Genomic DNA, 10,467 nt, shown 5'->3' with positions numbered 1-10,467 from the left:
GCAGAGGCCACTCGCGGCCACGCCGTCCCGGTCTCGCCCACCCGCCTGCACTCAGCGGGCCGCACGGCGGACGGCTCTCAGCTGCACACGCGCCAAGCAGTCCTTTCGCGCTTGGCCGCGGCCCCACGTGGAGGTCACCTCCGCACGGCCGCGACGTCCAGCGAGGGGGCGCGCAGCCCGGGGGCGCGCGGGTTCCACGTCCCCGCGCAATCCCACACTCCACGAACTTGCTCAAGTCCTTGCACTTTCTCCCGCTTCAGCTACAAAGAGCACACATGACGGGTGTCGCGCTTCGGTCTCCCCACGCTCTCCCTCTAGCTAACGGGAAGGGCCGCGCCACCGAGCGCCCGAGAAACCCACCCCGCGGCCACTTCCGCAGCCGCTCGGGGATCGCCCGCTTCCGGCGGCCCCGAGACGGCGGCGGGGGCGGGGCGCCGGTCACGTGGCCGCGCCGGCGCCGACGTGGCCCGCGGAGCACGCCCCACGTGTCCCTCGCCGCGCTCCGTCCGCCCGCCGGCCCCGAAGACGCGTTCCCAAGATGGCGGCGCCCAGCGAGAGCGGCGGCGGCGCGGGCCGCTGGGCCGCGTTGCTCCTGGCGGCCGTGGCGCTGAGGACGGCGGCGGCGGTGTCCGAGCCCACCACCGTGGCGTTCGACGTGCGCCCCGGCGGCGTCGTGCACTCCTTCTCGCAGGACGTGGGCCCCGGGGTGCGTCCGCGGCCGCGCTGGGGAGCGGAGGGGAGGGCGGGGCGGGGCCGCGGATCTAAGGGCGGCGCCTGAGGAGGGGGCTGCGTCCGCGAGGGGCGGGGGAGGGGAGGGGGCTGCGTCCGTTAGGGGCGGGGTCTGGGGAGGGGGCTCTATGAGGGGCGGGGTCTGGGGAGGGTCTCTGTGAGGGGCGGGCTGTGGGGGGGAGGGGGCTCTGTGAGGGGCTGGGTGGGTCTGGGGTAGGGCTTGTGGGGAGGGGGCTTTTGTGGGTGAGCAGCTCACTGAGGGCGGGGTCTGGGGAGGGGCTCTGGGGGCGGGGTCTGATGGGGGCTCTGAGGGCGGGGTCACAGGGCACTGAGGGCGGGGTCTGGGGAGGGACTCTGAGGCGGGGTCTGACAGGGCTCTGGGGGCGGGGTCACAGGGCTCTGAGGGTGGGATCTGACAGGGCTCTGAGGGTGGGATCTGACAGGGCTCTGGGGGCGGGGTCTGACAGGGCTCTGGGGGCGGGATCACAGGGCTCTGGGGGTGGGGTCACAGGGCTCTGGGGGCGGGGTCTGGGGAGGGGCTCTGGGGGCAGGGTCTGACGGGCTCTGGGGGCGGGGTCACAGGGCTCTGGGGGCGGGGTCTGGGGAGGGACTCTGGGGCGGGATCTGACAGGGCTCTGGGGGCGGGGTCTGACGGGCTCTGGGGGTGGGGTCACAGGGTTCTGGGTGGGATCTGACAGGGCTCTGAGGGTGGGATCTGACAGGGCTCTGGGGGCGGGGTCTGACAGGGCTCTGGGGGCGGGGTCACAGGGCTCTGGGTGGGATCTGACAGGGCTCTGAGGGTGGGATCTGACAGGGCTCTGGGGGCGGGGTCTGACAGGGCTCTGGGGGTGGGGTCACAGGGCTCTGGGGGCGGGGTCTGGGGAGGGGCTCTGGGGGCAGGGTCTGACGGCTCTGGGGGCGGGGTCTGATGGGCTCTGGGGGCGGGGTCACAGGGCTCTGGGGGCGGGGTCTGGGGAGGGACTCTGGGGCAGGATCTGACAGGGCTCTGGGGGTGGGGTCGCAGGGTTCTGAGGGTGGGGTCTGACAGGGCTCTGGGGGCGGGGTCACAGGGCTCTGAGGGTGGGGTCTGGGGAGGTGCTCTGGGGGCGGGGTCACGGGGCTCTGGGGGCGGGGTCACAGGAGGGGCCCCCGGGAGACCGTCCCTCTGAGGAGGGGTTGTGGGGCACAGGGCTGAGCCCAGTGGAGGGTCCCGAGGCCTGAGGGGGCAGGGGAGGAAGGGATGGGGCTGGGCGGGGCCAGCCGTCACCTTCCCCCCTTCCTGACCCAGGGGCGGGGCCGGGGGGTCCAGGGCATGGCTGGCCGCTGCGCCCGGGCTCCGGCTCCTGTGTCCCCACCGCGCAGAGGCCGAGAGGACCACAGGCCTGGTCCCGCCCGGGACAGCTGCCTCCCTGCTAGGCCGAGTGGTCCCGGTGCCTGGCTGACGGCCGGTGGGGGGGGGGCAAGGGGCCCAGGTGGCCTGCGGGAGCCCCTCCCATGGCTGTCGTGCTGGGGGGGGCAGGACGCTCCAGGTGCGGCTCTCCAGCCCCCCCTCCCAGCCTGGCCCTTCTCTCCCCCAGGGCAGGTACGCCTGTGCGTTCACCTACGCAGCCCAGGGAGGCACCAACGAGGTGAGTGGGGGGGCGGGGGGGCGAGCCCCTCCCTGGGCGCCTGTGGCCGCGTTCCGGGGCAGGCAGACAGGACCCCCGTGCACCCTTCACTCCCTGGGCCGGGCCGCGTTCCGGGGCAGGCAGACAGGACCCCCGTGCACCCTTCACTCCCTGGGTGCCTGTGGCTGCGTTCCGGGGCAGGCAGACAGGACCTCCGTGCACCCTTCACTCCCTGGGCGCCTGTGGCCGCGTTCCGGGGCAGGCAGACAGGACCTCCGTGCACCCTTCACTCCCTGGGCCGGGCTGCGTTCCGGGGCAGGCAGACAGGACCCCCGTGCACCCTTCACTCCCTGGGCGCCTGTGGCCGCGTTCTGGGGCAGGCAGACAGGACCCCCATGCACCCTTCACTCCCTGGGTGCCTGTGGCCGCGTTCCGGGGCAGGCAGACAGGACCCCCATGCACCCTTCACTCCCTGGTTACCTGTGGCCGCGTTCCAGGGGCAGGCAGACAGGACCCCCGTGCACCAGGTCCTCAGGGCTCTCCTGCGTGGGTGCCCTCAGGACCCTGGGGTGTCTGGGAGAGACAGAGGGTCAGTGCCCCAGGGGCCTGGAGCCCACGCAGATGGGACCCCCTCCCCGTCCCTGCAGTGGGGTTGTTTTACTTTGCGTGGCATGCACACACGTGGCGACCGTCCCGTGGTGCCCGGGGACAGCAAGACGTGCGACACCGGGCCAGGCGGTGCCTCCTCTGTGCTGGGCCCCGCACGGCCCGCCCTCCCACCCCGTGAAGCCCTCGGCCCGCCGGCCTCTGGGCGGCTCCTGCTCCCCGACCGCCCTCATGCCTTGTTTGCCAGGACCGGCGCGGCCCGGCCCTTCCCGTGTTTCAGTATGGGGAGCCAGGCTGTGGGGCGGGCGGGTCCCCCGGCACCGACACACCGGACCGCAGGCTGGCCGGCCCCGTGTCGGGAGGCACGGCTGTGCAGCGTGGGGCCCGCCCGGAGCCCCCGGGGCGAGCGGGGCGTCCGAGTCCGACCGTGCCTGTCTGGCCCCCACAGCAGTGGCAGATGAGCCTGGGGACGAGCGAGGACCACCAGCACTTCACCTGCACCATCTGGAGGTACCGGGCGGCCGGCGGGGGCGGGATCAGGCTGGGGGGTCCCCTGGGCTGCGTGTCCTGGGAGGAGGAGCTGCGGCTATCTGGGGAGTGACCCAGCGGATGGAAGACCCCCCCACCTCTGCCTCTCTTCTCCAACTCGTTCAAGTCAATAAATCTTAAAAAAAAAAAAAAAAAAAAAAGCCACGCATGTGAAAGGCAAACAGACGGGGGACCTTCCACTCTGAGCTCACTCTGCACACGCCACCTGCGTGAGCAGGCAGCCGGCGTCGGGAACACGCCGGCGCGGGACCCCGGGCCCGACCCCGTGCGCCCCTACAGCCACCAGGCCCGGTAGCCAAGGCAGGGCTTCTAAGGAGGGGACGTGACGTGGCTGCACCACCTGGGTGAGGCCGTGAGAATGAGGCTGCAGGCAGCGCGCCCGGGCACCCAGCGGCAGGCACCCCGGGAGGGGCAGGCGCGGCCCTTCGCCCACCTGAGCGTTGACCTTGCACGAGGACCGGCGGCCAAGCCCCACGGGGGACGGGCTCCAGGGTCGGGGTGCCGGGGCCCGAGTGAGTACGTCCCCCAGAAGCGCCCTGCTGTGCGGCGGTACTGGGAGGTGGGGCCTGATGGGTTCGGGCTGCGGGGACGGGGCCTTGGAAACAACACACCCTTGCCCTTTCAGCCACGAGTAGACGCGGCTGAGGCCCCTGCTCTGCTCTCCCAGGCCACAGCTGAGCGGGAGCGGAAGTGGAGCAGCCGGGACTCGAACCAGCGCCCATAGGGGATGCCGGCCCTGCAGATGGTGGCTTTACACGCTGCGCCACAGCACTGGCCCTTTTTTTTTTCTTTTCTTTTTTTTAGAGATATTGATTGATTTGAAAGGCAGAGAGAGAGAGAGGTCTTCCATCCTCTGGTTCACTCCCCAGATGGCCGCAATGGCCAGAGCTGGGCCTATCCAAAGCCAGGAGCCAGGAGCTCCATCCGGGTCTCCCATGTGGGTGCAGGGGCCCAAGCACTTGGGCCATCGTCCACTGCTCTCCCAGGCCACAGCAGAGAGCTGGATTGGAAGTGGAGCAGCCGGGACTCGAACCAGCGCCCATAGGGGATGCCGGCCCTGCAGGCGCTGCACCCCGGCACCGGCCTCCCGAGTACCTGTCCTTGAGATGGGGTCAGCCCTCTGGTGTGGAGGGGCCTCGGAGCCTCGCAGTCCCGTGGCCTGCCCTGGCTCTGCGCCCTGCACTCCGCCACAGAGCACGTGTGTCTGAGCGTTTACTCTGTGCCCACGCGGGGCAGGCCCTGGGGGCCCTGGGGTTAGCAGACGAGCAGGGACCGCTCCCCGACCTGCTGTCTGCACACAGCAGGTGTCTGCTAAGTAGCTGGGGGGCTGGGGGCGGCCTCCCGGCCTCAGGAAACCCCACGGCCCGAGCTGCAGAGCCTGTAGAGTGGGGTGGGCTTGGCCTGAACCTGAATCCCTCACCCGGCGCGCGCGGGGGCTCCCCCAGGAGACTCAGCCCGAAGCCTGCAGGGGCGGGGCAGCGCCCGCACAGAGGTCACACCTGCCAGACGCTGGGAGACCCGGAGCGCGACCTGGGGTCCCTGGGCACCCTGCAGGGCCTCCCGCAGGGACGGCCGCCCTGGTCACCCTCCATCCCAGCCATGCGCTGACAGTGCCCGCCACCGCGCCGCGTTCCCCTCTTGGCCCGTCTGCCTCGCAGGGGATGGAGAAATGGGCATCACCGCGGCACGACAGATATGGCCGCTGCCTGGGGCGCCGGCATCCCGCGTGGGCGCCAGTTCGCGTCCCGGCTGCTCCACTTCCGATGCAGCTCCCTGCCATGGCCTGGGAAAGCCGTGGAGGACGGGCGAGTGCTGGGGCCCTGCACCTGCTGGAGACCCGGCCGGAGCTCCTGGCCTGGCCCGGCCCTGGCCATTACAGACACTGGGGAGAGAACCAGAGGATGGAAGACCTCTCTCCCTCCCTCTCCCTTTCTCTTCATAACTCTGCCCTTCCAATAAACCTTTAGAAAAATAGAGAAGCAGCTCCACAGCCCCGGTCTGCTGCATTTGACAGGACCTGGAGTCCAGAGCTGGGCGGGGCTCCACCCAGGCCCCCCTCCCCGTGTGGGACGTGGCCGTCAATCAGTGGGCGGAGCTCCACCCAGGCCCCTCCCCCATGTGGGATGTGGCTGCCAATCACTGGGCGGAGCTCCACCCAGGCCCCTCCCCCCGTGTGGGACGTGGCCGCCAATCAGTGGGCGGAGCTCCACCCAGGCCCCTCCCCCGTGTGGGACGTGGCCGCCAATCACTGGGCAGGGTTCCACCCAGGCCCCTCCCCCATGTGGGACGTGGCTGCCAATCACTGGGCAGGGCTCCACCCAACCCCCCCCCATGTGGGACGTGGCTGCCAATCACTGGGCAGGGCTCCACCCAGGCTCCCCATGTGGGACGTGGCTGCCAATCAGAGGGCGGAGCTCCACCCAGGCCCCGCCCCCTGTGTGGGACGTGGCCGCCAATCACTGGGCCTTCCGACCTTGCTTTTAATGCCTGTCTTCATGTTACTTTCCTCTACTTGAAAGGCAACGTGAGGGAGTAGGAGAGTGAGGGAGAACCACGTGCTGGTCCACTCTAAATGCCCAACATAGCCAGGGCCGGGCCAGGCCGGAGCCAGGAACCAGGAGCTGCATCCAAGCCGTCACGGCGACACCACATTGGCGCCCGCCTGGGCCCTGGGCACACGGCGCCTGCTCCCACCGCAGGGCCAGGACCGTGGGAGGGGCTCAGAGGGACGCGAGGGCCCCCAGCCCACAGATGGGGCTGCGAGGCCGAGGGCCCGGCTGTCCCCCCCGGAGCCCCCGGAGCCCCGGGCCCCTCCTGACACGCCCGCCTTTCCTGCAGGCCCCAGGGCAAGTCCTATCTGTACTTCACGCAGTTCAAGGCCGAGGTGCGGGGCGCCCAGATCGAGTACGGCATGGCCTACGTGAGTGGGGGCGCGGGCGGACAGGCCTGGGGGTGACGGGGGCGGGAGGAGGGCGAAGGTGGCCACAGCTCCCCTGGGGCAGAACTAGCCTTGGGGCAAGAGCAGGACTGGCAGGGGGGCTGGGGCGCCCTCACTGGGGGGGTCGTGGCCACGTGGAGCTGGCAGCCTGGGCGGCGCCGGGGGCCCCACCGAGGCGGGGGGTGCCTGCCTGAACCTCTCCCTCCCTGTCTGGGTCAGAACCCGCTGGGGGCGGGGACTTGGCCTGGGTTAGGGGCACGCTCCCCCCAGAGTGCCCAGATTTCAGTCTTGGCTCTGCGCCCGGTTCCAGCAGTGACGGCCCAGAGACTCGGGCCCCTGCACCCGCGTGGGAGACCCAGATGGAGCTCCTGGCTTCAGCCGGGCCCAGTCCTGGCCGCTGCCAGCATTTGGGGAATGAACAGATGGGAGAGGGAGATCTTTTTTTTTTTTTTTTTTAATTTAAGATTTATTTATGTATCTGAAAGGCCGAGTTACAGAGAGGCAGAGGCAGAGAGAGTTTCTATCCACTGTTTACTCCCTAAACGACCGCAGTGGCCAGAGCTGGGCCGATCCAAAACCAGCAGAAGCCCTTGGCCGTCGTCCTCTGCTTTCCCAGGCCAGAGCAGGGAGCTGGATGGGAAGTGGAGCAGCCGGGACTCGAACCGGCGCCCATGTGGGATGCCGGCGCTGCGGGCGGCGGCTTTACCTGCTACGCCACAGCGCTGCCCTCTCTGCCTTTCAAATAAATAAACATTAGACTGTTTCGTAATCCATGCATATGCACTCTTTAAAAACTTCATGGAAAATGCGTTATGAAAAAATCATTCATGGGGGCCGGCGCTGTGACGCAGCGGGTGAGGCCGCAGCCTGCAGTGCCGGCGTCCCACAGGGGCGCCTGTTCCTCTCCCGGCTGCTCCACCTCCCAGCCAGCTCCCTGCTGTGGCCTGGGAGGGCAGTGGAGGACGGCCCAGATATTGGACCCTGCACCTGCGTGGGAGACCTGGAGGAAGCTCCTGGCTCCAGGTTTCGAATCGGCCCAGCTCCGGCCGTTACAGCCATCTGGGGAGTGACCCAGTACATGGAAGACCTCTCTCTCTCTCTCTCCCTCTCCCTCTCCCTCTCTCTCTGTAGCTCTGCCTTTCAAATAAATAAATCTTTAAAAAAGCAAATCATTCGTGGATTTAAACGTTTCTACCCCCAAAATAAGGCTATCTTTTAAAAATTATTTATTTATTTGAAAGGCAGAGTGATGGGGAGAAACAGAGAGAGAGAGAGGTCTTCCATCTGCTGGTTCACTCCACCCGTGGGCGTAAAGGCGAGAGCCGGGCAAGGCAGGAGCCAGGAGCTCCATCCGGGTCCCCCGGGGGGGGTGCAGGGCCCAGCACCTGGGCCGTCTCCCGCCTTCCCGGCGGCATTAGCAGGGAGCCGCGGCGGAAGCAGCCGGGACTCCAGCTGGCCCTGCACGCGGGCCGCGGGTGTCGCAGTGCCGCCCAGCCCCCCGCGCCGCGGCGCCAGCCATGAGCCTCTTGATTCTGTTTCTCCATGAACTTGCTGAGTCCGCTGCCCGCCGGCGCCTCTCGGTGTCGGCCCCTGGGTGGCGAGCGAGCAGGTGGACGGCTGCTAACGCCCACTCTTCCTTCCAGTCCAAAGCTGCCTTCGAGAGAGAGAGCGACGTTCCCCTGAAAAGCGAGGAGTTTGAAGTGACCAAGACGTCAGGTGGGTTCCTCGGGTGAGACCCGGCAGAGGGGACAGCGAGGGAACCCCGCGGGCACTGGGGCGACCTTGCCGGGACTCCAGCTGCAGCCCCCGCAGCGGCGGCCGGTGGGCGCCCGCTGTTCCGCCCTGGACTGAGGGCGGGGCCCCCCATCTGTGATCAGGGCCCTGGGGCAGCCCACAGGCTGTGGGCAGAGACCCCGGGTCGGGGTCATGGGCTTGGTCTCCAGCGAGGGCCTAGCAGTGCCGTGTGCAGAGCGGTGCCGTGTGCAGAGCGGTGCCTTGTGCAGAGCGGTGCCATGAGGGCTCCCGCACCACAGAGGAAGCCAGGGAGGCCCCGGAGGCGTCCAGTCCCCGCCACCCCCCACAGACGCCCCCGCTCCTGAGCCCTGTCCAGACCACAGCGTGGGGAGGGAGGGAGCGGCCGCGTGCCGGAAGCCGTCCCAGCACCGCGGAAGCGTGAGCCCGGAGTCCCCCACACGGCAGAGCTGTGACGCCGTGAGCACCGGGCCGGCCTCGGGCTTCCCGCCGACGCGCACCCAGGGGAGCAGGGCTCCAGGGCGTGAGCCCGGCACCCACGGGAGACCCGGCTCCTAACCCAGCCGGGGGAGCGACCCAGCAGGTGGGACCTCTCTGTCTCCACCCCCCGAGGGAAGCCGCCCTCAGCGTGAAGGCCCGCAGAGGGCTGGGCTCTGCCTGTCCGGGGCCAGAACCAAGAGCCGGAAAACGCAGGCTCGCAGCTGAGCCGGGCGGGCCTGGAGCTGCGGCCCCTGGGGGGGATGGGGCGGGGTGCCCCGCTCAGGACACACCCCCTGCCGCCTCCCCCCACCCCCGGCCCCCGCACGCCCCTCCGCCTTCCCTCGTCCCCCGAGAGGTCCGGCACAGGCCTGACCGCCCGTGTCTCCCGCAGTGGCCCACAGGCCCGGAGCGTTCAAGGCCGAGCTGTCCAAGCTGGTGATCGTGGCCAAGGCGTCCCACAGCGAGCTGTGAACCCCGGCCCCGGGGCTGCGTGGCCTCCCCCGTGCAGAGGAGCGGGAGGGGGGCTCCCCTCCCTCCGCCTCGTGGTCCACCGGGGCCTCTGGTTTCTGCCCTGCCCCCCACCCCTCCCTGCTCCTGTGAGCCCCGGGGAGACCGGGAGGCGGGAGGCGGGTGGAGGGCGGCCGCGGCTTTTCCTGAGCCGGCCTGCGTCCCCGCGTGGGACTTGGCCAGGCCCCGGAGAGGCAGCGGCCGCAACCTGCGCCTCGCGGCCGGATCTGCGGCCACCCAGGGACCTCCTTCCCCGTGAACTGGGAGGAGAGCAGATGTTTTCGTATTTAAAAAATAAAACGTTTAAAAAGCCAGCACACAGACTGGGCCCGCCTGGCACAGCAGGGGGACAGGGGCTGGGGACAGCACTCCCGCCCCTGCAGCCCCTGGGGAGCCCTGCAGGCCGGCTAGGACGCCCCGCAGCCCCCACCCCCAGCTCCCAGAGCTGGCCTGCCACTCAGAGGGCGGGGCCTGGCCTCTCCTGCAGGGGTGGGATGGGGAAGCAGGGCAGGCGTCTCTCTGCTCCCCCACACGCTGGAGAGGGTGGGCGGGGCACCGGTACCGCGGCCCCGCTGTCGCTGTCGTAGGGGTGCGGATCTGCGGCTGGGAGCGGAAGGGAGTTCTGGAGCCACGCGGGACAGGAGGGGCCGGGCCAGCCTCGTCCGGGATGCTGAGGCTCCCGGGCCCTGAGGTGCCACGCGGGGGTCGCACACCTCGCTGTGTGCCTTCAGCCCAGCCCCGCGGCCTGCTGGGACGTGGCCCCTCTCGGCCCCCAGGCGGGGAGCTGATCTCGCCTCAGGGAGCCAGGACAGCTGCTGGAGGCCAGGGCTGGGGGGGGGGGGGCAGACCTGCCCTGGGGCCCTGCTCGAAGTGTCCACAGGGGAGGGAGCCTCCGCCCACCTGGCCGTTCGCTCCCCACTGCCCGTGCGGGAACCCCGGGGTCCCAGCCTGCCCTGGTTGGGCAAGCCGGCTCCATCCGCCCGCCACGGGCGCCAGGGCAGTGTGCAGCCGGCGCCGAGCCCCGTGTGCTCCCCGGGTGGGCGTGTGTTCGGGCCTCCTGTGTCTGTTTAGACGTCCTTATTAGAGAGAGTGCTCGCGAGCGGCCTCCATCCACAGGTTCACTCCCCAGACGGGCCAGGCCGCACCCGGGAGCTTCCCGGGCTCCCAGTGGGCGCAGGGGCCCAGCACTCAGGCTGTCCGCTGTCTCCTGGGCCACAGCAGGGAGCGGGGTGGGAGCGGAGCCGCAGGGACTGGAACTGGAGCCGATGCTGCAGGCGGCGGCCTCACCCCTGCGCCACA

At 69.9% G+C, this 10,467-nt stretch overlaps 1 protein-coding gene across 1 annotated transcript; it reads left to right on the top strand.

Moving 5' to 3' along the window:
- Positions 1-493: 493 nt before the first annotated feature.
- Positions 494-9,482, top strand: MYDGF (myeloid derived growth factor). The gene is made up of 6 exons (XM_070058682.1): positions 494-706; positions 2,307-2,357; positions 3,391-3,452; positions 6,330-6,411; positions 8,073-8,145; positions 9,053-9,482. Exons 1-6 carry the CDS (start codon positions 539-541, stop codon positions 9,130-9,132), a joined length of 516 nt encoding a protein of 171 aa, XP_069914783.1. The 5' UTR covers positions 494-538; the 3' UTR covers positions 9,133-9,482.
- The last annotated feature ends 985 nt before the right edge of the window (positions 9,483-10,467 follow it).

Source organism: Oryctolagus cuniculus, chromosome 16 (genome assembly GCF_964237555.1).
Source record: "Oryctolagus cuniculus chromosome 16, mOryCun1.1, whole genome shotgun sequence".
NCBI classification, from domain to species: Eukaryota; Metazoa; Chordata; class Mammalia; order Lagomorpha; family Leporidae; genus Oryctolagus; species Oryctolagus cuniculus.
The sequence above is the reverse complement of the archived record's forward strand: the minus strand, read 5'-3'. Positions and strand labels throughout refer to the sequence as shown.